Here is a 27962-nt window from a genome sequence, read left to right on the forward strand (position 1 = left end):
AATTTTAGTTATTAATTTTAGTTAATAATAATAATAATTTAGTAATAATTTAATAATAATATTAATAATTCAGTTAATAATTGTAACTAAAATTTCACATAATTATATTGAGAAGAGAGGGAAAGACAAGAAAAATTTTTTTATCTACCATAATAGGAAATCAGCAGTTAACATCTAAAATCGATACAATTAAATAAAACCACACAACAGTTTAAAAGAACAGTATATCAGAAATTAGAAATATTAGATATATTATATATACATTAGAAAATGGTGGCACACCAGGAAAAAAAACAAAGAAAAAAAGTGACAGTGTTTCCTTTGAGGAATGCAATGGGGTGTGGAGCTGCTATTTTCTGTTACAGGCCTTTTAGTATTGTTTAATGTGTAGTATTTTAAACTATTACTTAATTATTTAGTATTATTTAATTCGTGGTATTTTAAAAATATTTCATTTGCATGACCTTCAGGCATGTACTACTTTTGGAAGAACTGGGTAGGTAGATGGATCTAAATCTTTGGGGTCCACCTCCCCACGGAGGGATGAAGTCCCTCCAGCTTACCTTTCCTGAATCCCACAGGCCCCAATGGCATCACACTGCCAGCGAGTCTCACTGTTACTCAGGGCCACAGAGTGTACGAGGTGGCGGTGGCTACGGGACCATTTGCTCTCACACACTCACTCCGGAGACGAGGGCATGGGGCCGTGGGGCAGAGCATGAAGCCCAAGTCCAGGCCAGAGCGGCTGCTCAACACAGAGCTGACAGCTCTTGGCCTCGTGGGACAACTGCACCCCGGAATCCTCAGAGGGACAGCCCACCGCACCACGCACTTGTCCCAGCGGAACGGTAGGCCACCTTTTTCCTTTCCCTGGATCCCTGACAGGCAGGCAGACCTCTGGGGCCCAAAAGAAACAAAACACACTCCAAGCCCTGGCTGGTGCTGCTCAGTGGTTAGAGTGTTGGCCTGCATACTGAAGGGTCGGGGTCTTGGGTTCGATTTCCAGTCAAGGGCATGCACCTGGGTTGCAGGTTTGCTCTCTGTCCCGGGTTGGGGTGGGTGCGGGAGGCAACCAGTCGATGTGTCTCTCCCACATCAATGTTTCTCTCTCTCTCTCCCTCCCTCCCAACCCCTGAAAAGCAATGGAAACAAACAAACACACAAAAAAGCTTTCCAAGACACAAGCAGCAAAACACTAAATTAAATCCCCCATCAGTGTTGAAAAATCTCCTGGTTCATAAGCTCTGGGGGTGAGAGAAGCCTTGGGAAGCAGACGAGGAAGGGCGCAGGGGTGCCCACGGCCCCGCCGTGTGACTGGGGGCGCCAAACGTCTTCCTGAACCCTCCAGGGGCTGGTGCCGAGAGGAAACACAAGGACAGGCATGATGCTTTAATAATCAAGCTAGGTCTTTCCTCTAGAAGCACCCCCAGGAGTGGGCAGGGGGTAAGGGGTTGGGTGGCAGAGCCTCCGTTCCCATCTCACTGTGAGAGGCAAGGCTGAGAGGCAGGACATGACCACCTGTCCCCGGGGCAGTCCTCTGTCCTCCTCAGCCCTCTATTTAAAAAGTCAGAGCACCGAACCTCAGAGGGAAACGCCAGAATTGTTTTCTGGACAGGACGGCGATATCTGGCCTTTCCACGGTCTGTTTAGCTAGGCCTGCAACCACACTGCTGTTATTATTTATAGTCTGTTTAATGTCAACTTTTGATTATCCCCTTTGTAGGCAGAAGTTAAGTGTTTGTTGCTTTATCCCCAGGTCAGCTTCCTCCTGTCACCACGTATGCGTCAGGATCGCGGCCTGCTGCCGACAGAGGCTCTGAGCTCAGGGACAAACCCCATCGCCCCCAGCTGCCGCCCAACACAAGGGCAGTAAGTTTGCACGCAGAAGGGCTGTGATCTGAAGGGCCAGAATGATGGCCCAGGCCTTCCATCCATCTCTGAACGAAGGCTGCCCCATCTCTACCCAGGGTGGTAGCTTTGACCACCTGCAAACATGCAGTGTCACCGGGGGCTCTCCTGAGGTTTCTAGAAGGCAATGAACTCCCCAGGAATCGTAATGTGCAGGGGCTCACCCAGGTCATCTGGGGCAATGCCAGTGACAGGAGCAGGCATTGGAGTCTGGGGGACTGGGCTGTTCCTGAATCACTCAACCCTTTGCAAATCCACATCCTTGGTTGTCAAATAGGGTAAGATTCTTTGTCCTTCATTTGAGCAAAACAACGATAAGAAAACAGACAACAAAAAATTTGGCAGCAAACAGAAGGGAATAGGTGATGCCAATTACTCAAGAAATTATTATAAAAGACAACAAACTATTATAAACTTTAAATTTGTTAAGAGGCTAGATTTTAATTGTTACCAACACTAGAAGAAATGATAATTATGTGACATAACAGGTGTTAGCTAACGCTACAGCGGCAATCATATTGCCATATAAATGTATCAAATCAATATGCTGTACACCTTAAACTTACATAAGGTTGTCTGTCAAATATATCTCAACAACAACAACAACAAAAAGGAATAAAAAATGATTAAAGCTCTCAAACCTGAGCAGGCAGCAGAATCGCCTAGAAGGTTTGTTAGAAACACAGCTCTCTGCTCCCCCCAAACCCCTCAGTTTCTGATTCAGTCGGAGTAAAGGGTGGCCCAAGAATGTGCATTTCTAACAAGTTCCTGGGTGACACTGATGCTGCTGGTTTGAGGACAACACTTTGAGAACCACTGTCTTAAGGGCTGCAAAGGTTAGTTTTCCACCCTCAGGATTTGGCGTGTGTGCTGTGGGGAAAGGTGTGTATGTGTGGAAGAGGCAGACACACACCGATGATGTGAAGGGGCAGCCCTTTTATAAGTAGATATTAAGTGCTGGAGGAGCCTGAATGATTCAACAAGGAAGTGGGTAATCAGGGAGGGCTGCACAGAGGAGGTGATCCTCAGGCAGTCTTCAAAGAACAGGTATGTGGTAGGCAGGCAAATGAAGCAGGAAGGACATGCAAGGAAGGGGACTGGTGCTGCTGAATCAAGGGTCTGTTAATTAATCATGAGGCTAGAGCCCAAGTCGGGGAGTCACAGGAGAGAAGCCTGGAAGGCCAGCAGGCACTGGTGGTAAAGGCAAGTCTGGGGATTTCCTATGGGCCTCAGGAATCAATAAATAATTTTTAAGTATGGCCATAAGAAGTTTGGTGAAAGCTTTACACTTATGGGTCTCAGTTTCCTTGTCTGTGTAATGGGGTGATGGGCAAAAGGTCTGGCAGGCCTTTTCCAGCCCTGACATGCTACGATTCAGCGGGGGCAGGGGAGAGAGCAGTGTCATCAGCCAGTGGTCTCACCCTGCTGGCAGTCCCTTGCAAAGCACAGGGACCCTGTGGTCACTCATACAGGGTTCGTCTGTCTGTCCATCTGCTGCCTCCAGGACCCTGGCCCAGGCTGGGACGTCGAGGCAGACCTAGAGGTGTCACACACATTGCTAACCTCTCCGGGGCCCCTCCCCTCTCCTTCCAGGCTGTGCAGAGCCAAGCAGCCTGGGATTGTGTGGTGGCTCACAATGGAAGGAAGAGGGTGTAGGAGGGAGGTCCCCGGGCTGACCCTGGTATTGTTCTCGGGCCAGAAGAAAGCTTCCTCCTGCCTGGACGCTGCAGTGCCAGAAACAACGGTGTCCAGCCAGCGAGAGTCGGCGCGCCTGGGGGGGCCTCCTGCGAACGGCACGGCCCGGGAGCCGGGGCCCATTCACAAACGCCTGCTGCAGAGCACGTAGCCCTGTCCGCCCCCCTGCCCCCTCTGCGGTGGCCGGCTGTTCCTAGTGAGACAAGCTGGGGTGAACGAAAATAACTGGCTTCTCCGCCCCCAACCTCACCGCCGCCAGGAAGGAGAACGCAACCAGAAATGGCACGCGGGCTAATAAAGGAAGAATGGATGCTTCACACCCTTAGCAACACCTTCCTCTTCCCCCTGCCTCAGCTGCTCCTTCCACCGACCGCGGACAAAGGAAAGGTGCTGGACCAGGATGCAAACTTGCTTAACGAAGCCCGGTCCGGGGAGCAGGCCTGGGCGCTAAACCAGGCCCCGAAACTGCTCAGGAACGGACGGTGGGCTGTGGGCCTCTCCTGGCAGGAACCGCTGGCTCCCTGGGGGTGGCGATGGGGGTCGCGGCGAGTGTGTGCAGGACGGTAGATCTGCCTCTGAGCATCCGTAGGTCAGATCCCATGGGCACTGTGAACCTGGCACCTCTGCGGAGCTCCCAAGCAGGGCTAGGAGGGCAGCTCTTGTTTTCTGTGAGATGACCTTTGCCCAGCCAAGGCCGTGACAGACGCAGACGTCAGTCTGGCTCACTTAGGCCTGTTACTCGCCTCACCCCGGAGGGCCCCCTCCTGCCCGATGCAGCCCTCTGGCACAGAGCAAAGGATTCTGGGTATGGTCTGGCCAAAAACGGCACGGAACAGATAACCTCTTTACGGGGCAAGTCATATTTTTAAGAGACCCTGGCCTGTGCCTAACAAAGTAACAGGACTTCCTGCCCTGGCCACTGTGGGGAGATGTGTACATCCTAGGAATTCCCTAGGGGGTCCCGGCAGCAGGACTGATTGGGCCCTAACCCTTGGCTGCCTAAATCTTCCTTCCATCAGGCCTCCTGGCTCAAGAACATTTGGTCGGGTCCCTATTTGGTCAACTGCTCTCTGTGCTTATAGAAACATCCTTTCAGGACGCCTAGACGCCCCCATTCTCCACAGGCCCCCTTTTCTTTGGAACCTCTGCCTGCTCACTTCTGCTGCCCTTGGAGCCATGCCTTCTCCTCTCTCTGTAGACCCACTGTCTGGCCACCCCCAAGGCCCAGGGCCAGGTTTGCCCCCTCCAGGAAGCACAAACACTTGCGGAGGCAGGAAACAAACAGAGACCCTCAAGACTGGCCCAGAATCAAGCCCTCCGAATGTCCATGCAACCTCTGGGGACTGAGGTGGTCTGATTCGTCCAGGATGGCTTCCCGGAGGAGGTAAAATCTGAACAGGGCCATGAGAGAGGGGGAAGATCTGGGTGAGGGCAAGGTAGGGACAGACAGATGTAGGAATGGTGAGCAAAGTAAGGTGCCAAACACAGCTGGGGGGGCAGGTCTTCTCTTAGCCGAAGGTCTACACGGGCAGACAGTTATTTTTTTAGAATTCAGTCTCAGAAGGACCTGGGGAAACTCAACAGAATTTCCATCCCCCTTGCTCCCCCCACCCCCCCAGAACCCCCCAGGAGGTCCCTGTTGGACGGTTCCCAAGCACATTCCTGTGTGTAAAGCTCACCAGTCCTGTGCTTGCTTCCAGCTGTAGCCAGACCACACCACATCTGTAGAGTGTTTTTTGGTTTACAAATAACTGTCACTATAGAGCCTGGTTTACGTGTGGACCCTCAGCACAGCCCTCCAGTGTAAGTCAAACAGGTGTCCTATCCTATTGAAGAAATGGAAGCTCAAAGGGGATAGTTAGAATGAGCTGCACCAAGTTCTGTATGTGGAGCTGTAGGGCTTGCCGATGACGACAGTGAATGAACTTCAGGAATTCTGCCACCTGTCTTAACTCTGAGGGCATTTTTCCGTTTATATTCTAGATCAGCATTTGGCAAACTTTTTCTGTAAAGGGCCAGAGAATAAGCATTTAAGGTGTTGTGGGCAGTAGGGTCCATGTCACAATCACCCAGTGCTGCCTGGTGGCACAAATTCGGCCCCAGACAGTGGGCAGATGAATGAATGGATGTGGCTGTGTGCCACGAACGCTGTCTCCGTAGAAACAGGCTGGAGAGCTGTACTTGGTTTGTGGACCACAGTTTGCCACCCCCTAAGACCCTAGCTGTGTTCAGGATAACTTAGCCTGTCCTATAAGAAAGGAGGATGTTTTCTGGACCTAGAGCCAGAATGCACTTGCTACCTGCTGGCCCAGCTCCCAGCTCCCTGCAATCTGCCTTCCCCCAGGCCCATGACAACCCAGTCCTCACAGCCTGCCACCTGTTGCCTAGGAACTTTCCTAGTTGTCACCAACAAAGTCTTCACCAACCCCCCAAATAATAATGTCTTGTAAAAAGACTCATAAATGACAAAAACACAAACAGGCTCGCCTCACAGAGCACGCGGCCCATTCCCAGAGGGCCTTGCTACCTGGCGGCCTCCGACAGGAAACTACAGATTGGAATGAAGAACTCGTGTCCTTTGTTGTATGGGCGCCTATTTTTGTCCTGAAGGAGGAAGCATGAGGGGTGGGGTGGCCAGAAAGGCAGGGGGGCTCTCCTAGGTAAGCATGCCTCCCTGAGAGTTGACGCAGCGTCTTGGGTCCCAGGGATTAGAAAGAAGCCACTGGAAACCTGGCTGGTAAAAAATAAAATAAAAAAAAAATCATTTCTCTTCCTCTTTCGAGGGTGTCAGTAGGGGTCTCTTCCTCTCAGCCTCTCTCTCTCTCTCTCCTTTCTTTCCATTTTTAGTGCCTTCAAAAGAAAGAAAAAAGATATCCATTTTCTTGTTCCTGCTTATTGGAGGAAATGACATTCACCCCTAACTTGCCGTACGTGACTCCAGTCGCCCAGAATGAGAACAGTTTTCCAGCGCCTCTTCCTCTGCATCGTCACCCCTCACACAAAGGATGCCGGAGGGGTCGGGCGGCCTGAATTCCAGTCCCCACTCCCCCACTGCTGATAAGCGGTGTGATTTGGGACAAGGTATCTGATCTCAGTTCCCTAGTCTGCAAAATAACAACAGCAGTACCTATACTTTACAGGGAGTTGTGTGAATTCAGAGATGATAGGCAGACACACAGCCCAGACAGGGCTGGATTCATAGGAACCCCTGAGAGGGAGGCACAGGGCATGGACCGGGGTGCTGGAGCTGAGTCCCTCCAGGACAGGAGCAAGTCAGGGTTCACTCAGTCACCCAATACTTAGTGGGCCCCTATATGAGCCCACACAGAGCTGACATTCCAGTGGGAGAATGCAGACCACAAAATAAATAGAGCACATGCGGGATCTGCAACATGGAAGAGAACAGAGTGAGGTGGGGAGGAGTGTTCCAAAGGCCTTACTGAGAAGGTGGCATCTCAGAGCCAAGCTCTCCTGTGAAAGGAGATGGGTAACAGCATGCACTGTACAGGGATGACGTGAGGATATGTAAAAGAAACTGCCACAGTTCCTGGAGCATGGATGTTTGTGGCGTTGCTGCTGGCGTGATATGGACACTGTTGGATCCTCAAAAGGGGGCACTGGGAGAATTCCATGTCTGGCCCCCTGGAAAGGCAGTGGCCCCTGCACTTTAACTCAGTCTGTCATGGCTAAGTCAATGCCTGGCCCACAGAACGTTGCTCAAGCAATACTGGTGGACCCGATGAATGAAGTCAGACTGTACCTCCGGCCGGACCAAGAAGTGACATGAAGCAGCACTTTGGGGAAAAGGAGGGGGCCTGAGGGAAGGCGGTAGAACTTGGTTTTCACATGATTTTGTTCCTTGGCATCTTGGGATATGTTAATAATCCTTATGCCTATGAGTTAGCATATCCTGGAAGTTTCCGGAAGACTTGGCAACAGAGCTGGCATAGCTCTAGGGAACAATAAAGTCACTCCTTCCAATCTGGAGGGCTGGGAACTGGGCTGCAACAGGTTCAATCCAGTGTGGGGAGGCCCCTGCCCACCAACACGGATTCCAAACCACAACGGCACCACCTGCTGGAGAAGTAAGGCTGCTCCGGCATCTGCCACTATTTTTATGCCGTCAAGCACTCAGTGAGTGTGGCCTGGAGGAAGCCTGGTCGTCACATTGACCTGCAGTGATTTAAATTCTGAAAGCTCATTTGTCCCTCAGATTCTTCAGGCATGTATGTGTCTGTGTGTGCATGTTGGGGGAGTGGTGGTTCTTATCCTGTTATTATTTGGGGCCAAGCAGGGGAACAGGGTGCTTAACCCCAAGTCTCACTGTCTCTTCCTTTACCTGGTCTCCTGTCCCCTTTCTGGGCCCGAGTAAAGAAAGTGCCCTGGACACACTCTCATGAGGTCAGAGATCCTGCTCTACCTTCCCTGAGTCTTCTGAGCTCCCCTGTAGACAGTGCATTAGGCACATCCATGAACCTAAAAATCCCATCTGACTGGGTGATGTTCCTGTTCAGCATGTGCAGTGCTGACCCCACAGTGGGGGACTCACACATTACATATGACTAATCTGGCTCAGTCACCAGAGATCGGCACAACGGACCTGACCAGGTCAGAGTGAGTTCATAATTAATTGCAGATAGACACAGAATTTCGTTTCAAAATTTCCTAACAGGAAGGCAGAAAGGGAAATAAGTTGGATTATGCAGTTCCTATTGTCAGACAAAAAACAGAAGACATAATGTTTGTCTGACAGAGAAGTCAAAGAAAAATTATCAAAATATGTCCTTTCAGAAAGCTTGCGAAACACACAGGATAATTCAACAGCAATGTCTTTCAACTGGGGTTTTGTAAAAAATGCAGAAGCATCCGGGCAGCGTGGAATAGGGAAGCAGCATTTCCGCAGGGCCCTGAGGCCTCGGGCCCCCTGAGCTCCGGTTAAACCGAGGAGCCACTGACAAGAAATTGCTCATCGAGTTACCAACCTAAGGGGAAAGGAGCCCCAGGGTGGTGTCTTGGCCAGAGGTGAGGCAAGGGGTGTGCAAAGGGAGGCCAGAATCTGTTCAGATTTGATTTCCTGCCTTCACATTGAACTTGGTGGAGCATAACCTGGCTTGGATTACAGGGCTCCATCTTCCCCTTCAGCACAGGCTGCCAGTGACTGTCCCTCCAAGGGCAGAAGCCAACACTCTGTAACTCCCAAGTCCCAAGCCGTCTGGTGTGGGGAATGCCACCAGTACCCCACTCCGTGGGCAAGCACACTCCCTGTCTGTGAAGCTGATAGAGGCTTAAATGATGTGCCCTCCTGGGAGCTGCCACATGTTCCCAGGGGTCTCGGGAGTGTGTGGGGGGTACTCCCTGGAGGAATGTCAGGCCTTTGCAAAGCAGGGGACATTCTGGCCAAACAGGTGCTTCCCTACACCTTTGTGTGGCTGCCTCATCCTCTCCCTTGCTCTGGGGAGAAAGGGCCTGAGCATTGGCTTGGGTCATTTTGGGGGCAATTTACATGTTGAGCACCAAGGCAAGGACACCTTTGGCTGCTGGGGACTAGGGACTTCCCACAGTAAATGTCAGACTGTGCAGCCTCCAGAGTGCTGCGCTGGTGCCCTCTAGTGCGAGGAGATTACAGTGCAGCCGACTGTCACATGGCCTCTGCACCAGGTGCGCATGACCCTAGGACCACACTGGGAGCAGTATTACAAATGATGGGGGCTGGAAGGTCCACATCACTGTCAACAGGGCAGGACAGCCAACCCCCTTCCACCCCACGTGCAGTTCACAATAGAGATGCCAAGAATGCAGATGGGGCCCCTAGAACCCCTTTCTAAACCCACTCCTGTGGGTTTTAGCTTCTGCCCTGCTGGATGACCTCACAGCCTGAAACTATGACTGTGTCCCCCCTGAAACCATGCTGCCATGCTCAAAGCCTCCAGCTTCTCACCTCAGCTCAGAGCTCTTGGGGAGCAGTGAGAGCTGGCCTCCGCTTACCTGCAGCTGCTGATGGTCTGTGGATGCTAAAATCTGGTCGCTGGCTGTCACCTACCCCAGCTCACTTGATCTTCATTCTCAGCTACCATTACCAGGAGGCAGACCTTGGGGGCTGTCACCGTCAACAGCATCAGCCCTTACTAACCAACTAAGTGCCTTTCACGGGTGGAGAACCATGCTGGAAAAACGTGGGCACCTACTGTCTCCCCTGCTGCCCAAGTCCTTGGCAGCTCCAGGGACCTAGGGGCCTGAGCCCCAGCAGCCCCAGCAGCCCCAGTGATGAGTCCTTGAGGGATAGCACTGCATGACTCGCCCCCTAGATGCACTGCCTGCTGTGGAAATATGACCAGGTGGGATCATCAGGATAGAAGGTCCTTGGCTTTGGCTGGAGCAGGGGCCGGACGGGCACCCATGTGTCAGCATCTGAGCTCTGACTGAGGCGCTCCCACCTAGGACCATTCACTGTGACGTGCTCCATGTGTGACTCCCAGTGAGCGATAAGCTAGAGCTCCCTGGAGATTTACAATAGGCATTAAGTCTGGGGGCCACTGGGGCACTCTGCACACACATCACAATGGGACACTTTGGACCGTGGCAGGCAGCCACCCCTGCACACATCCAGTACATCCGGTGACGCCTTGTTGGAGCTAGGGGCCAGCAGGAGTGCATAGGCTCAGCCCAGGCCCAGGACGGGGACCTGGGGGAAAGGTTGTGCGTGGAGACTGTGCCCCTGCGCCTACCTGCCAGGCTGGGAGGACCTTCTCGATGTCATTCAGGTTGATCCCATCCCCATCTTCCAGCTTTCCTTTTCCACACCTAGATCAGAAAAGACATAAAGACATTGAAAGGACGGCACATTCATGTATCCTGTCCTGACCTGGCAAGTAAGAAGAGCGGGGTCAGTCAGGAGCCACCTGGCCCTGCCCTCCCTCAAGGCGTGCAGAATCAGCCTGTCCCATCAGGAGGAAATGGCCCTGGAGACCCTGCAGATGCTGTCCTCTGCCCCCAGACTGGCAACACAGGCCTTCGTGGACAAAGGGCTCATGTAGATGGGAATACGGAGGCCAGCCTGAGCGCAGGGGCACAGAAGTGCCAGAGTTTCCCTAGACCCTTCCAGGCAAACACCTAAGCTCTTTGCTGGTAAAAGCCCCAAACCTGTCATAGCTCCGCAAAAGCCAATCATCTTACCCATTACACTAAAAAGAAAATGAGTGGAAAGAGACCAAGCAGCTTTCTCAAGGTCACACAGGCCCCAGTGGGGCTTCCTTCTCCTTGGCCTGACCTTGGGCCAGTCCGCAAACCCACTCAGACACTGATGCTTTGTCTTCATGTCCTCGGTGGTCAGGCGAACCTGCAGGCCAGAGACATGGGCCCTGATTCACCGCCAAAGGTCCGTGTCTCTTGCATATTTAGGGTGCAGACTTTGACATCAGACTAGTGGGTGTTAAAGCGCATCCCTTACTAACTGGGTGACCCTGTGCAAGTCACTTCACCTCTCTGTACTTGTTTTCTCATTTGAAAAATTGGGATAATTAATAGTCCTTAGTATGATAAGGTGAATGGAGGATTAGATTAATGGATCGAAGTGCTTAGAACCTTGCCAGGTGCGCTCCTGCGTGCGCACACACACATTTAATATACCATATTTAATGATAAGTATATTATCATGGTAAATACAGGTGATAAACTAAATTATAATAAAGCAAGCAAGGTAAATATATTGCTATTACTGGTACTACCTCTACTTCTGCTACTATTGCTATTGTTGTTGTTGGGGAAGAGCAGCAGTGTAGTGACTAAGAGCACAGATTCTAGAGCCAGACCAGCTTCATGCAGGTCACTCATGGAGGGGTGTCTCCTAGTTTCTTCATCTGTCAAAGTGAAGAGAGTAACAACTCTCACCTTCCTAGGTTGTGGTGAGTTTTAAATAATATAAGGCAAGCACTGAGAATGGTATTGGCATACGACCTGTGCACAGTAAGTATTAGTTACTATTATTATTATTGGTCCAGGTAGGGTGAGGGCTGCCCAGGAGGCTGGGGGCAGTGTTTTCTATCTACAGTTAGTGCAGCTTTCAAACTTCAGTTTACTTGTTCAATATTCACCAAGCATCTCTTGTGTTTTGGGCCCTCCTGTCAACCTCCCTTGGAGTTGTGGAAAATAAATCCAACATGGTCCTGGCCTCAGATAGCTCATAGTTCTTAGGAAACAAGTCCTGATCTCAGCTGAGAGGATGGTACACCTGAGCCCCAGTAGGGGGTAGCATGAGATAAGTGTCATGAAACACCTATGGACAGAAGGGCCCTGGAACCCCCAGGAAGAGAAACCGGGTGGCTGCAAATATGAACAAAGGCTTGGGTGGAAGAGGACATGGGGCTGTGATCCACCCCAGAGTTCAGAAGAGCCTTTGTGTGGGCTCTGGCTGGGGCTGGCCCCAGTGTAAACAGTGCACAGGCTGGGCCCTCGGCCACAGCAGTGCTGGGTCAGGGGTAAGAGGGGGTGCTACAGGAACCCAGAAGAACAGCATCCACAACAGTCTGGGCAGAGGGAGGGAGATGGGTTGTGAGCTGACCAAGAAGAGAATCTGGGAGAATGTCCCAGGCAGAGGACAGCAGGGAGGGCAAAGGCCGGGAGCTCAGCACAAGTGCAATGCCAGCAGGGACATCAGAGTTCATGGGCTGGAATGGGGAGAGGGTGGGGTGCCTGGGGTGACTAAAAGATGATCCTGGAGGGCCAGGGTTGGAAGGACAGCTGGGGTCTGGCAGGTGAAGCTGGGGTGGGAAAGGTATAAGGAGGGAAAAGAGGAGAGTTCTTGCCCCCTCTGTCCCCAACCGAACCTCGTGATGTGCTACGCTACAGATTAGGTGAAGAAAGGTCTGGAAACATCCAACCACCTTTTCATTAGCAAATCTGCATAGTAGAGAGAGGCCGGCCTGTGAAGGCATCAACAGCTCGTAGTCATCTGTTTTATACACGTCATGGCAGTGGGGAAGGAGGGACCTGGGGATGCTTGGCTGACTGGAATGGCTGACACGGGCTCCTTTAAGTCACGTGCGTGTATACCACACCTCTGGCTCCAACCACATGCCAGGCACCAGCCTAGCACAGCACAGCATGGTCTTTCATTCCCACGTCACAGCCCCAGGGTTGGCAGTGGGTGGTGTGCAGGGAGGTCTGTGTCCCCTTGGGCCCTGGACCTGCCCTGTCTAAGGCTCACACCTCCTGGAGGACTACAGACTGGGAGGGCAGAAGGTTGACAGAGACCAGCTGAGTCACTGCTGCCAACAGGGTTTCCAAGGCAACAGCTTTTGCCAATTTCAGTCCTTACATGGATACACGGGCTGCGAGAAGCCTTGGCAATAAAGCGGTACCCTGCTTCCGAGGGATGCTGCAGTGCTGGGCACGTGGAGTCTGTCCCCAGTGCGGCAGGCCTCTAAAGGTGACACAGTTTCTGGCCCAGTCACAAGGTGGCCACAGGAAGCTGCACCTGGACCCCCCTGGAACCAGGATGAGAGAGAATTTGGTCGGAACCAGCTGTCTATGGGAGACCCTAGCTGACCGTCAGCAAATCCTAGAGGCTCCCATGAGTAGGTGAGCCTGGCCTGAAGCTGGCAAGGGGGTGCAGCCGCCAGTCCCTCTGGCTCCAGAGGGGACAATGGTCCTCAGCACAAGGAAACCTCTCCTCCCCCGGACAGTCATCTGTGGCCACCGCCAACTAGTGTTTTGTTATGATGTTAATTTGTGTGAACTTGTACAGACACCTCGGAAAGCCTGACTGACACATTCCCCATCATACACCTTCAGACCTTCTGTCCTCTGGGCCTCAGTTTCCCCACTGGTTTCACCATCTATGTGCTCCCAGGGGACATAGGAGAGATGGGAGCTTCCCAGAGAAATGCTGTCTCTCTCCCGAAGCCATTCCCACACATCCTCCAAAAGTGCCCTCACTCTGACCCCCTTTGCATTTACTTAACTACGTGCCTGGCAGCTTATTTTACAGTGTGCACTCTCTAAATGTCTACCCCACAAAACTGAGTCTTTTACTTCCCTATACAGTCCCAATCATGAATAGATTCGTGTGTCCTTTTAATAGTAGACAGTCCTGCTGGGCAGGAACTATATTTTATACAGTGTGTGTGAGGGTGCGAGCGTGTGTGTGTGTGTGTGTGTGTGTGTGTTCCTCACAGTACCCAGCACCATGTGGGAACCTAGGGGGCCTAGTGACTGGGCTTCAGAAATGCAAAATGTTTGTTCCCCTGGTACACCCTAAGCTTAACAGCTCCCGCAACCAGGCAGATGGGAAGCATCATCTCTGCTGAACATCCGCGCCTGAACTTGACCTGCTGAGGAAAGGTCACTTTGCTAAACTCAGCAGTGTGCCTTTAGCCCTGTGCAGCTCGGCAGCTCAGGAGGAAACGGCCTTGCTGCTGTTGAATGAGGGGTTGAGCAGTGAGCAGTGAGCAGTGAGCAGGTAGAGGGCGTGAGGCAGGGCCAGGGGAGCCTTGGGGCCCGGCCTCTGCTTTGCTCCATTGTCTTCTAATAGGGTGCTCTATGCTCAAGGCCATCTCTCCTCTCCCCCCAAAAAAGACCACAGAAGCTCTGATGGAACCCACACAAGCAGGGCAATGAGAAAAAAGGGCATGGTGAGAGGCCAGGGTCCTGTGGGAGAGTCTGATATGAGACATACCTCTCCCTAGGAAAACATGCATGTGCGCACAATTTTGCATAACGTTTTAAGGGGATAAGCTGATTCAAGGATACACTGGATGGCGACAGAAGGCCTTAACTCATGGCTCTGCTACCCTCTGAGCTTCATCCCGCTCATCTCTGAAATAAGGATGAGCCCATCGCCCTCCCAGGCTGCTGCTCATACTGTGGTGAGAGCAGCGTTGCTGAGAGAAGGTGTGGGCGGGGCAGGAAGGGGCAGCAGGAGGCCAGGGGAGAGGCAGGAGAGTTATGTTTAGATCTCAAGTGACAGGGAGACAGGAGGGGGCAGAAAAGGCTTGGAAAGAAAAATAAAAACCACGAGTATAATTTAAAAAAAAAAGAAAGAAAATAACGAGTGTTAGCAAGGATGTGGGGAAATCAGAGCCCTTGTATATTGCTGGTGGGAAGGTAAAATATTCAGCTGTTGTGGAAAACACTGGCAGGTCCACAAAGAGTTAAAACACAGAATTACCATGTGTGATATTGTAATTTATAATAAGATATATTTGGTCTTCCTTCCCAGTCCTGGCGCAGAGCTCCTAAAATCCTTGGGATTTTCTAAATGATAAAGGGACATTAGTAAGTTCCTAGGTATGAGGATGGGGCTGGTTGCCAGGGAAACCAACCAAGAGATTGGAGGGTTAGAACTTTCAGTCCCATCCCCTGACCTCTGGGAATGGGAGAGGGGTTGGAGATTGAATCAATTGCCGATGGCCAATGGTATAATCAATCATGACTATGTAATGAAACCTCCGTAAAACCCCAAGAACAGGGCTCTTTAAAAGAGGAAGGTAACACTGATGCACAAAATAAGTAGAGGGTGAGACAACCTGGTGTAAAGTCAACCACTACACTGACGGTTCTCAAAGTGGGGTCCCAGGACCAGCAGCAGTAGCATCCCTAGGAATCTGTTAGAAATGCACACTCTCACGCCCCACCCTAGACCTCCTGAATTGGAGTCCCTGCGGGTGGGCCCAGGGATCTGTGTTTTAACAAGCCCCAGGTGGTTCTGGTCAAGTGTGAGACTCATTGCACTAGGCTATTGACAACCAGGGTCAGGAGGGGAGCAAGCGGGCAGTGTGGCTGCAGGGGCCTGGGCAGTGAAAGGTGGAGGGATTCAGGAGAGAGGACAGTGAGCCTGCAGGTCTGAGGCAGTGAGTCATCTGTATGTCCCTAGGGCAGCAGGAACGCCTTCCCATCCAGGGAAAGGCCCCTCTCAGCTCTGGTACAGCTGCAGCTGTTCCTTACCCACCCGACCCCTATGTAAGAGCCCCGTCCCCATGCCTGGGCTGGCTGCCCCTTACCCTTCACGGTCAATGTGTGGCAGGGGCTGCTTGGGCCTGTGTCGGAGCTTCCGGTGGAACTGGGTGAAGTCCAGCTTTTCGGGCTGCAGGTCCCAGGTGGCACCACTAGAGGGTGAGGGAGGGCAAGAAATGAGAGGCATACGGGAGGAGACAAACCCAGTTACTGATGGGCCCAGGCACCCAGGCACAACCAGGCAGGGAAGCGTCCTCAGAAAGAGGCAGGCAGGGAGTGGAGGGCACCCACTAGCCTAGGGCAGAGTCAGGCAGGGACCCCTCGCTCAGAACGGAGCCTGTGGTGTCAGCTCTGGGGATGGCCCACAAAACCCTCACCTCTCCTCAACCCTGCTGTACAGTACCACGCGCTTATAAAACACAGCGTAAGCCTGATGCCTACGCTAAAGCCGTCTACTTAAAACACTTGAGAGTCTGTTTTCACACCTACATTTCGGAAAGGCTGGAGAGAGAAAGGAGGCCTGAAACCTGTTACTAGAGCCTCTGAGAGCAGCTCAAAATGGTGACAAGGCTGCACTGAGGTCCAGGAGGCCAGGTTCTGCACCTTCCAGTCCCAGGAGACCCATGGTGCTGAGTGAGCCTGAACCCTAGCCAGGGGTGTGTCTGGAACATGCTTGGGGGTGGCCCGCTCTAGAGCCAGGGCAGAGTGGAGCGAAGGGGCCATGCCATCCAGTGCCCGAGGCCATCACTTCCCAGAGGGTGGGCACCATGGCAGAAGCCCATTAGCAACCCCTTCAGGGGCACTGTCTCCTCCTCTGGAGGAACCCTGGCCAATACCTGTTCTTTCAACCTGATCCACCAGGAACCTTCTAGAGTCTGAGCCACTGACAATCCCTCCTTCCTCCAGCCTTCCCTGCTGCCAGCCCCCACCAGCTATCACCTCAGGCGTTAGGGGTGGAGTCTGCAGCCAGTTATTTGTCCCCAACTCGAACCCAGGCTGCCTGACATCTGGAGTCAGTTTCCTTCGCTCCTCCCCAGTCTTCCCTGTCCCTGGGGTGGGACTGGCAGCTTCTATCTCTACCCTCTTCTCTCTCTGCCACCTCTCCCTTTTCCCCTTGGGTACTCTCCCCTCCTTTTCCTTCCTCTGATCTCCTTCTCTCCTCTCTCTGGCCTCCTTTCTCTTCGGCCTCACCCTGTAAGCTATTTCATGCCCCTCTGGTTTCTCTCCGCTTCTTGATCAGTGAACTTTCAGCATTTCCTCAGCCCCCAAAGACCCTGTGGGGCATCAGGACCAGTAAGCTGAGGTCCCAGCCAGAGCCACACACCACACAGAAGCGGAGCTTACCTGAAGGAATCAAAGGTGTTGGCGGCCCAGATGTCTGTGCCCAGCATGTCCAGAGAGTGATCTTTGCTGCCATTCTAGAAGAGGTGGGGGAGAAAAGGGGTAACATCATTTGCTTGTCCAGGACACTGAGAATGAGTGGGTGGAAGGCCTCCCCAAGGCCCAATTCCAGACAGGGCTGCAGAGGCCCTCCCTGTGCCCCTTGGTTGGGCATCCTGGGCAGCATCCCTCCTCCCAGGCACGGGCCTCGCTTTGACAGAGCTGTGCTGTGAGGTATAGAAACAGCTTGGGTCACCACTGCCCCAGCCCCTGGCTCTCTCCTCCAAGCCTCCACATGGGCGAGCTGCCACCACCACGCCGGCCTGGTGGCTATGGGTTCTCCCCAGGGAGGGGCTCTGCAGATCCAGGCACACTGGAGGGTCCATGTTGGGGGTTGACTTCCCCACTACCTGAAATCAGGCAGCACTGAGAAGCCCCCACTGACCAAGGCTACGCCAGCGGCTGAATTTCTCTAAGTCAGCCAGCTCCAGTCTTCACCCTCAGATTTTTCCTACAGGATCCAGCGCGCAGACAGAAATGCTTTACTTGCTCCAACTTCTGTGATTTGGTTTCTCTGCCCTCCCTGCCTCTACTCCTGATGTCATCCCTCCCTTGTTAGCAGTCTGCTATCCCTCCTCTCGCTCTTTAACAGCAAAACTTCCAACTCCACTAACGCTGAAGGTGTACATGCCTCGTGACCCAGGACTGTGCTTCCAGGTATAAACACACCCGAAATGTACACGGATGTTCCCCAACAGCATGCAGCCCAGGTGACAGAGCAGCTCCAAACTGGAAACTACCCAAATGCCCACCAACAGCTGACCACACAAACAAATCGTGGTATGTTCACAAACTACACAGCAGTGAGGATAAACAAATTAAAACAACATGCCATGACATAAGTAAATCCCACATAAAGTTAAACAAAAGAACCCATGTCCATCCATGACCCCTCGTTGGGCCACTGTGGTCTTCCTGGACTCAGAGAAAACAAACAAGTGTTCTTTCCACCACCTGCCCTCAGGCTTCCTTTCTGTTAGGATCCAGCTAAAGACCCTTCATTCCTTTAGTTCTGCACTTTCCTTGACGTGACACTTGTGCCCCATGAACCCACAGCATGGACAGCATGCACCCCAGTGGTTGTTTCCCTTCCTGACTGCAGAGCTCCGTAACGGTGCTCTAGCATCACTGATCCGCTTGCCCTCAAACGTCAGAGTGCATCAGAATCACCCGGGGAGGGGAGTTCGGATGGTTTAAATTGCGTGCAGCTGGAGGTCCATGGAACATGCTTTTGGAAACACTGGATATTAAAAAGTTTCATGGGGGGGGGGGCAGGGTTTAAAAAAGGCTCCCTAGTAAAATGTTTGGGACATTGAGATCATTAAATAAATTACTTTATTGCAGAACTTCTCAGTGCCTTTATATGTCTTAGATGGATGCTGACTCTCCAAATGGGTGGCAGTGTAGTATATAGTATTTCCCAAATTCTTTTGGCCAGAAATCCACCCACCCTTCCTTTTTATTCCACTGAACACTTTGTAGGACTAGGGTTCCATGAGCCCCCCCCACCCCCCCTTAGGAAACAGTCATCTAATGCTCTCTATGTTAGCTCTCTTCCCCAATTAGTCTGCCATCTTGTCGAAGGTAGAAACCCTGGTTTCACTTTTTTGTTGTATCTCCCTACCCACTCCTTTCCCCCCCAGTCTGAGCCTTAGGACCAGCAAGGGTCCCATGAAATATTATTTAGCAAAGACCCAGTGGCCAGGCACTGAGAGCTCTCCATAAAACCTCCATGGCTTCTTCAAGAACATTCTCTGGCCTGCATTCCCTGGTTGGCCCTGGTGACCACAGTTTGTCTCTGTGCCCCACCCCTCCCTGGCCCTATGGTCGCCCAGGCCCTGCCCCCCCGGGTTGCTGCCATGCCAAGGTTTTGAGAAGCCTTATCAAAAACAATCACCCTTTTCAGTGGATCATTTTTAGTACTTCAACACTGCTAAATCCTTCACAACAGCCCCTTTTACTGGCAATTAGGGGGCCCCATGCCAGGGTGAAGCATGCTGCTCTCAGAATGACCACAAAGGGGTAATGAGCACTTTAAACTGCGTGGAACGAGACATGGAAATGGCCCGCCCAGGGAGGGAGACTGAAGCCACCCCTGAGAGGCCCCTGGGAGCACAGCTGCCTCAGCTCAGGGGAAGACAGACTCCAGATGATGATGAGAGGAGACAAGGCAGCACTCGCTAGAGGCCAGGCACCATCTGAGCTCTTCACCTCTGTGACAGCCCTAGGAAGCCAATGTTGTTATTACCCCCATTTCACTGAGGAAGAAACTGAGACCTGGAAAACTTGCCCACATTCATAGAGCTAGTTCCCAGGATGGGAACGCACATAGCGAGGCCCAGAATTTATGCTCTTAACCACTGCAGTATGCAATTATTCAGATAAATTCTGAGCCACTGTAGGTTTCCATAATTCAGTAACATATTCATCTCTCACTAACATGTGGGTTCTCTGAGTCCGTCTCCGCCCACGTGTGGGAAGGCAGTGCTGGTGGAGAGGGTGAATCTGCTATAGTGAAGTTAACAGGGACTATGGGGTGTGAACTGTCTGTATTAGGATGGGGGGGCTCCATGCCTGAATGAATGAAACAAGGGAGGAGTCAATCCCTGTACAGTAGAAATACATGCTAAGTCAGGTGTGGTGTGGGGGGAAAATAACTCTCTTCTATGATGCTTTTTTTATTAACACAACTAAGAGTGATTTTTGCTTGTGCGTGTGTGTGTGTGTATGTGTGCATGCACTGACAATTCTAGCTGCAAGGGTTTAGAAACTAGGCAGAACCTAGCTGAGTAGGACGGGGCAGCAGGAGGACTCCACTCTCCCTTCCCCACTGGCCCCTGGCATATCCTAAGCCAAAACTTATGCTTCCTATGGGCTGGGTCTGAAACTCCTCTCACGCCCAAACTAAACTAGACTTTAAGGGTGACTTGGGTTTGTTTCAGCAAAAAGAAAGCAAGGAGCCAAGTGCAGAGGGAGGTGGTAGGGAAGGGAAGGGCCCAAAGAGAAAGAGTCCTGTCCTGGGGGGGGGGGGGTGGCGGCGGTGGTGTGTGTGCCCTGTGCGCGAGTCCGTTCAGCACCAAGGACAGCGTCCACACACAGGTGGGAAAGAAGATGATGGACCCCCAATATTTTACCCCTCTACAATTAAATGTAGGGCCTTCAAGGCAGGAGAATGGCAGCGCAGAAACTAGAAAAGAGAACCTCCTGGATGGCACCAGCGAGGAATTCAGGGGCAGGAATGGCCATTCCTTTAAATCTGGAACTTCTGTGTCTGTTCATTCTATTCCTTCCCTCTCTACCCCCATTGTCTTAGAATTAAGACCCAAAAGTCCAGGGAGAAGTGGGAGATAGTGACTAAAGCCCATGGCCAAGTATATTTCCCCTAAGTCAGGGTCACATCCAGGATGCTCACGCTGATACAGTCAAGATGCAGAACATTTCCACCACCATGAGGATCCCTCCTGTGGCCCTTTTACACCCACACCCACACCCACACCCACATGCACTTCCCTCTGGGCTCCCCTCCTTCTCCAGTCTTTGGCAACTGCTAACTGTTGCCCATTTCCATAATTTTGCCATTTCAAGAATGTTACATAAATGGAATCATAGAGTATGTAACTTTGAGGGACTGGCTTTTTTGCACTCAGCACAATTCCCTGGAGAGTCACCCAGGTAGTTGTGAGTGTCAGTAGTTGACTCCTCTCCATTGCTGAGGGCCACGGCTTGTTTCACCAGTCACCTGTTGAAGGACATGTGGGCTGATTCCAGTTTGGACTATTATCACAAAAGCTGCTAAAAACATTTGAGTACAGGTTTTTGTGTGCACATAAGTTTTCATTTCTCAGGGATAAACAGCCAGGAATGCAATGGCTGAATCATATGGTACTCGCAGGTTGAGTTTTTAAAGAAACTGCCCAACTGTTTTCTAGAATGGCTGTACATCTCCACCAGTAACGTATGAGTGACCTGGTCCTTCTGCACCCTCCCCAGCACTCGGTGTTGTTAATTACAGATGTTCTGATAGGTGTGTAGTGACACTCTGTACTGGCTAATGGTGTTGAACACCTATTCTGTGTGCTCATCTGCCATCTGTACATCTTCTCAGTGAAAAATGTGACTTCATGTATTTTGTTCATTTTTAAATTGAATCGTTTTTAATGTTGAGTTTTTAAAAAAAATTTATCTTTATTGTTGAGAGTATTACAGGTGTCCCATTTTTCCCCCCAACTGACCCCCTCTACTTAGCTCCCACCCCCTCCCCAGGCCTTTACTCCATTATTGACTGTGTCCATGGGTTATGCATATATGCATATAACTTCTTTGGTTATTCTCTTCCCACCCTTCACCCCCCTTCCCTCTTTCCTCTGAGATATGATCGTCCGTTTCATGTGTCAATGTCTCTGGATCTATTTAGTTCATCAGATTCTTTTGTTCATTAGCTTCTTCTTAAAGACCCTTCAACTTATCCTGTAGTGCTGGTCTGGTGGTGATGAACTCCTTTAGCTTTTTCTTATCTGTGAAGCTTTTTATCTCACCTTCAATTCTAATTGATAGCTTTGCTGGGTAGAGCAATCTTGGTTGTAGTACCATGTTTTTCATCACTTTGAATATTTCTTGCCACTCCCTTTGGCCTGCAAGGTTTCTGTTGAGAAATCAGCTGACAGTCGTATGGGTGCTCCCTTGTAGGTAACTAACTGTTTTTCTCTTGCTGCTTTTAAGATTCTCTCTTTGTCTTTAACCTTTGGCATTTTAATTATGATGTGTCCTGGTGTAGCCTCTTTGGATTCCTCGTGTTTGGGACCCTCTGTGCTTCCTGGACTTGTTAAGTCTATTTCTTTCTCCAGGTAGGGGAAGTTTTCTGTCATTATTTTTTCAAATAGGTTTTCAATTTCTTGCTCTCTTCCTTGCCCTTCTGGCACCCAAATAATACGAATGTTGGGCCTCTTGAAGTTGTCCCAGAGGCTCCTTATACTATCTTCATATTTCTGGATTCTTTTTTCTTTTTGCTCTTCTGGTTGGATGTTTTTTGTTTCCTCATGTTCCGAATTGCTGATTTGATTCTCAGCGTCCTCTACTCTACTGTTGATTCCCTGTAAATTATTCTTCATTTCAGTTCATGTAGCCTTCATTTCAAAGTGGTACTTTATTATGTTATCGATTTTCTCAGTTATTTCCCTAATAGTCTGCTTAAACATCCTTATAAACAAAATTCTGAACTCTGTATCTGTTAGCTTGCTTGGATCTATTTCATTTAGTTCCTCTTCTAGAGATTTCTTCTCTTCTTTCCTTTGTGACATGTTTCTTTGCCTCCACATTTTGGCTGCTTCCAGGTGTTTGTTTCTATGTATTAGGTAGAGCTGCTATGTCGCCTGGAATTGGTAGAGTGGCTTTGTGTAGTAGGTGTCCTGTAGGGTCCAGTGGCCCAGCCTCCCCAGTCACCTGAGCTGGGCCTTCTAGGTGCTCCCCTGTGTGGGCTGTGTGCACTGTTCTGTTGTAGTTGAACCTTGGTTGCTGTTGGTGTCACTGGGAGGAATTGACTCCCTGGCCAATCAGCTGTGAGGACCAGCTGCAACGACAGCCAAGGAGCTGCTGTGCTGGAGACACCCCTATGGTGCAGGATTTACTTCAGTGGAGCTTTGGTGTTCACCAAGTGTGCCCCTTGAGTGTGTCACTCGTGGATGTGGTAGGGTTGTAATCCAGCGTGATCAAGTCTGACCACCAGGTGCACTGTATCTGGGGCCTCCCGGGAGGTGCAAAGTCAGCCTCTGCCAGTGCCTTGCCCAGGGCCACCCAGCGTGAGCTACACAGCAAACTGTAGTTGGCTGCTACTTGTGCTGGGCTTGCAGGTGTCCAGGAGAGGACAAGCTATGAGCCAATGCAGGCTGCTGCTAGTGCCAGGCCTGAGGCCACTTATCAAGCCTTATGGGGCACACTGCTGCTTGTTTGAGAGATTTTAGGAAAGTCCTAAGCATGAGGCTTGAGAGGCCACTTGCATAGAAAAGCCACTGGAAATGGCCTGGATGAGCTGCAGGTGGGGAGGGGCGGGGCCTCTGGGAATCACAGGGCGGGGCCAACGGTGGGAGTCAGGTGCTGGGGATTCAAATATGGCGCCTGCCTGCTGGCTGTGTGCGGGGAGGACTCGCCAAAGGAGCCATGGCCTCTGCCAGCTCTTCTGCCTGGGAGGAAGCCGCCCTCCGCCTCTCGCCCGGATCTCAGGCAGGTTAGTTCCCGCCCCCCCCCCCCCCCCCCCCCCCCCCCCCCCGTGTCCCAGGTCCTTTCAGGCTGCTGCCCGGCGCTGGGCTCAGAGGGAGCGTGTCCGAGTGAGTCTGTGCGCCGCCCTTTAAGAGGAGCTGCTGGGGCTCCTGCAGCCTCCGCGACCCTCAGCCACAGTCCCCGCTGGTTTCGCAGCCCAGAGTTGTGGGAATTTCTCTTCCTGACCCTGGAGCCCTGGGCTGGGGGCCTGCTGTGGGGCTGGGACCCCTCGCTCCTCCGGGAAACCCCTGACGCCGAGATTGCCTCCCGGGTTTATCCGCGGCACCAGGTGTGGGCCCTCGGCCGCGTCTCTGTGATTCGGCCCCAATCCGCCTGCGTCTGCGCCCCTCCTACAGGTCTCGAAGCTTCTTCAGTTCCCTGGTTGTGGGGCTTCTGTTCAGCCGGATTTCAGGGGGCTCTGAGTGATGGTGGTTCTGTATTTTAGTTGTAATTTTGATGTGGTTGTGGGAAGAGGCAGGTACAGCTGCTACCTACGCCGCAGTCCTGTTTCTCCCTTTAATGTTGAGTTTTGAGAGTTCTTTATATATTCTAGATACTAGTCCAACCTCACACCTCAGTGTTGACATCTATTGGTTATCATCTTTTCACTCTGTTTGTGATCTTCCCAGTTCTTGGTATGACAAGTGAGTTTTGCCCGCACTCAGGACACTTTTGTAATATGTTAGGAGATTCTGAATCTTATTTAAACCTTCTGTTTTAACTGACTTTTGTGATACCACTCTGGCAGGGGGAGGAGGGTAACAGCCTCAATACTGCCAGTCCAGGGGTGGCACTGTCGTTACAGCTGGTGGAGGTAAAGTTCCAGGTCCCCAGTGACTCTGCCATGAAGGTGGCCTTATTACCATTGGGCAACAGAAGTCCCAGTTCTCTATTAGGCCTCCTCTGACACATCTCAGCATGGAGGGGAGGGTGCCTCACTACTTCTGGGTGGGGTGGACATCCAACCCCCCTACGTAGTCTCCAATAAGGTCATGGGGTGGGTAAGGGCCTCCTTACAAGCCAGCAGGGGAGAAAGTTGCATCTTCCTACGTGGCCTTCTCTGACATTACCCCAATGAGGGAGGTTGGGGCACCCTTCACAGCTGGGAGAGGGTGAAAGTCCAGGCTCCCACTGGGTCTTTGCTGGCGTGGTGTGGGTGGGGCCACAGTGTTTTCTGTACTATTTGGCTGAAGCAGAACAGCTATTGTCTACAAGTTTTCTACCTTGCTAAGTGGTTCTTTTTATGGACCTTTGCCAACAAGGGCAGGCTTTTACTGGGACCTTTAAAAAATCTGTGTGCACTGGCATTTCCTGGTTACTGACTTCTTTAGCTCTAAGCCTTGGATATAGGCGGCAAAAAAGAAACCCAGGGGGGCACCACTGTGTTATTGCTCAGGTGCCAAGGTTGCTAGCTGGTGTGGCTTCTTCTCTCCACCTTTCAAAATCTTTTTATCGTTGTTTTATATAGAATGTCCAGGGCTTTAGTTGTAATAGCAGTAAGAATTTAGAAAAGAACATCTATTCCATCTTCCCAGAAGCAGAAATCTAGGTCTGTATTTTTAACAAAAGTCTAGTTTACTCATTTTTCAGAGGGGAAACTGAGTTCACAGCAAGATGATGTATCTTACCTAAGATCGAATAGTAAGTCAGAGGTACAGAGGTGAGATCTCGGGTCTCCTTGTTCCCAGTCCAATCACCTTACCATGACAACATGGCACCCCACCCTCCCTGCCTGTGTATCTGACCTTCCCTGTCAGATGCAAGCTTCCCTGCAGACACCAATCCTCTCCTCCTGGTGTTCTCACACTGTCTGGAACTGCTGCTTTTCCACTCAAGAAAGTATTTTTTTTTTTAGTCTTTATTTCTCTAAGTAGATTCTAGGGTCTCTGAGGGAGATGACCAAGCCACATGGCTCACATTGTTTACAGCAGGCACTCAATGAATGATTGCTGAGTGTTCTCCCTGTAAAAGTTAATGATGCACATGGTTTGGTAACTTTTGTATCCTGGTTCCTCCAGGTGAGCTGGAGCCAGAAGGCACCTCTGGCTTCCTCTGGAAAAGAGAGGCTCGTGTGCAGAGAGCAGTAGAGGTGACACCATCAGATCATCCCAGCAGGGTGGTGTTCAGCTCTGGGAGGCTTAGTAAGAGGAATTAGTCCGTCCTTATAGTGCTCCCAGGAGGGCAACCCAGGATGGGACAGGAAGTCTGTGTCACATCCCAGACTTCTGAGCACTGCCTGCCCTCAACGATCGCTTGCTGATTGGGTTAATGAATAAAAGAAATAAACAAAGGAATGAGTGAACCATGTCAGAGTGAAACAGCTGCGGGAAAGAGGATATTTGGATTAAAAGGCAGACTTGCCACAGTGGACTGTTAGGGGAGAGACTGACTAGCCATGGGCAAAAGGACTAAAAGTAAAACCATCAGCTGGAGTTACGAGAAGGTGGTTTGGGGCTAAATCAAAGAAAGACATTTCTATCTGGGGTTGCCTAACAATGCAATGCCTTTTGAAGCACTAGGCTCCCCATTACTAGAAATGTCCAGCCGTGTGAGGGGGTTTCTGTACTGCAGGGTGAGGGGTTGGATCAGGTGACCTCTGAGCTGCTTGTCATCCTGAGAGTCCATGAGGCCTTTAGCTTTCAATGGAGACCTGCTTAGCTCTGGATTTGATGTAGGGAGGAAGAGGTGAGCTCTAGCCTCTGGGCCTCTGGGGAGTGTCTACTAGAGGTGGAGAACGTGACTATCACTCTAGCTAGTCACCAAATAGTTCTGGTTTTCCCCATTCCAGGCACCTCGTAGGATTATGCTTCTTTGTATGCTTATGATTGGGTGGGACTGTGTGACCAGTTCTAGGCAACATGTTCATAGTGGAAGTGATGTGTGTTACATCTAGATTGGAGCGCCGAAGTGCCAAAGCACAGTCCTCCAGTGTTCTTTTCCCTCTGTTTTGATGACTGGTTAAAATGTCAACTGTTCCTTCAAGCCGGGTCCTGAATAGGTTATTTAAAGTTACTGAGATTCAGGGGTGTTTGTTACTGCAGCATTACCTAGGCTATTCTGACTGATACAAGGAGACAAACTTTACCTATATGGAACACCAGAGAAAATATAAGATAAACAAGGTGCAGAAACAGCGGTGGGGTTAGACAACAGTTTTAGCATCTCAGCTGAGCACACAAACACCTTCGCATTCACCATCTTTATTCCCCAATACTCTAGTAACACCCAACACTAACCATCTACTTGAGCTGTGCTCTCTCCTGCCCCAACACCCCAACTTCAAGTCCTTGTTAACATCATTTCTTCTCTCTTCATCTTCTTGTCTCTTCCCTTCCATTTGGTCAGATATCCTACCTGTTCCTAAAGGCACAGATCAAGTCTCATGTTCTGCAAGACATCTCCCTACTTGTAGAGACAAACAGGGCCACTCTTTGCAATGGCTGCAACACCTGTGGTCAAGATGTCTCTTACATGTGTGCCTCTAGCCTTTCATGTTAACTAGCCTCTACTCCGCAAACAGTTAATGAGCCATAAGGCTCTAGCTCACATATGTCTGCCAACCTCACAGCAGGTGCTCAATAAATACTGACTGAATAGAGAATAGTGCCATGAACATATACATGATACTTAAATATCCACAGAAGCTGACTAAAAAATTTAGGCACTTTTGCTAAGATATCATTTGTACTAACCAGTGAGTTTCTAAACTGGCACTGAACCAACAGTAAAATTACTGGGTGGCAGCAAGATGGCTGGCAGATGCTCCTTCTACCCTTTTCTGTGGGCCAGCGGTAAGCAGTATATTTGAGGTTCATCTCTGCAGTCACCTATCATCTCCAGGGTCAGAGTCAATGCTGGTACCTAGGATTTACCTAGACTGCAGGTTGGCATAGGAATCTGAGTAAGTGGGGGAACAGTAGAGAAATCTGGAAAATCCAGACCTCCTGTTGCTTTTAGCAGCTATTTGGATATAGCTGGTTATTTCATGGAGACACAGAATGTAAACGATGAAAGAAATTCCAGAGAGGCTCAGAAGTCTGTGTAACCCAATGCCTCACTTTGCAGAAGAGACACTGGAAGGCATGCCACACCTGGGTGAACATCTGGTTCTCCTGACCTTTGGGACAAGGCTCTTTCACACTCTCTTGATGCTTCACTTTGCTACTTGGGCATCATGATGGACGAGGGGAGTGCCCTGTTCCTGGGAGTGTGGGATCACAGGCTGTTGGCCAGGACTCAGAGACACCATTTCTGACACCCCCACCTTTCCCAGGACTTTGCATGAACCCATCTGATAAAGAGGTGTGCTCATTAGGTTCCCAACAAGGTTTCATCACCTTGCTCCACAGCCAACACTGCCAGCCAAGCCCTTCAGTCAGGAAGTCCTTCCAAGGTCTAATCATAGGCCCTGCCTCTGTTGTGCACAGTAGTTTCCTTTCCTTGGCTCCACCATGCAGATGGAGAAGAGCTGATTGCTCCTGATGCTACACAACCTTCATATGCCTGCAGCTTTCTTTCCTGAATGCTAAACCCCATGCCAGGACCTTGAAATGTTTTCTAACTACACTGGGTTGCACTCTCTCATTTCAGGTGCTTTCCTTTAAATCATCTCCATGCATTTCCCCCAATATGATGAAAAGGTGAAAACTGTATTTCATCTGCCTAACTAAATGACAAGGTGAAGGACAAGGACTCTTGGAAACAGGCTGCCAGGATGC

At 50.9% G+C, this 27962-nt stretch overlaps 1 protein-coding gene across 8 annotated transcripts in view; it reads right to left on the reverse strand.

The window, feature by feature from the left end:
- Nucleotides 1–27962, reverse strand: part of CTIF (cap binding complex dependent translation initiation factor) — a 248619-nt gene that overhangs the window by 144702 nt on the left and 75955 nt on the right. For all 8 annotated transcript variants that reach the window (XM_081148375.1, XM_081148374.1, XM_081148376.1 and 5 more), the window contains 3 exons: nucleotides 16897–16970; nucleotides 15600–15704; nucleotides 10329–10404 (listed from right to left, as the gene is read on the reverse strand). In XM_081148375.1, coding sequence (XP_081004501.1) covers nucleotides 10329–10404; nucleotides 15600–15704; nucleotides 16897–16970 — 255 coding nt within the window. The remainder of the gene's footprint in view (nucleotides 1–10328; nucleotides 10405–15599; nucleotides 15705–16896; nucleotides 16971–27962) is intronic.

This window comes from Miniopterus schreibersii, assembly GCF_964146895.1.
Source record: "Miniopterus schreibersii genome assembly, chromosome: 10".
In the NCBI taxonomy this organism is placed as follows: domain Eukaryota; kingdom Metazoa; phylum Chordata; class Mammalia; order Chiroptera; family Miniopteridae; genus Miniopterus; species Miniopterus schreibersii.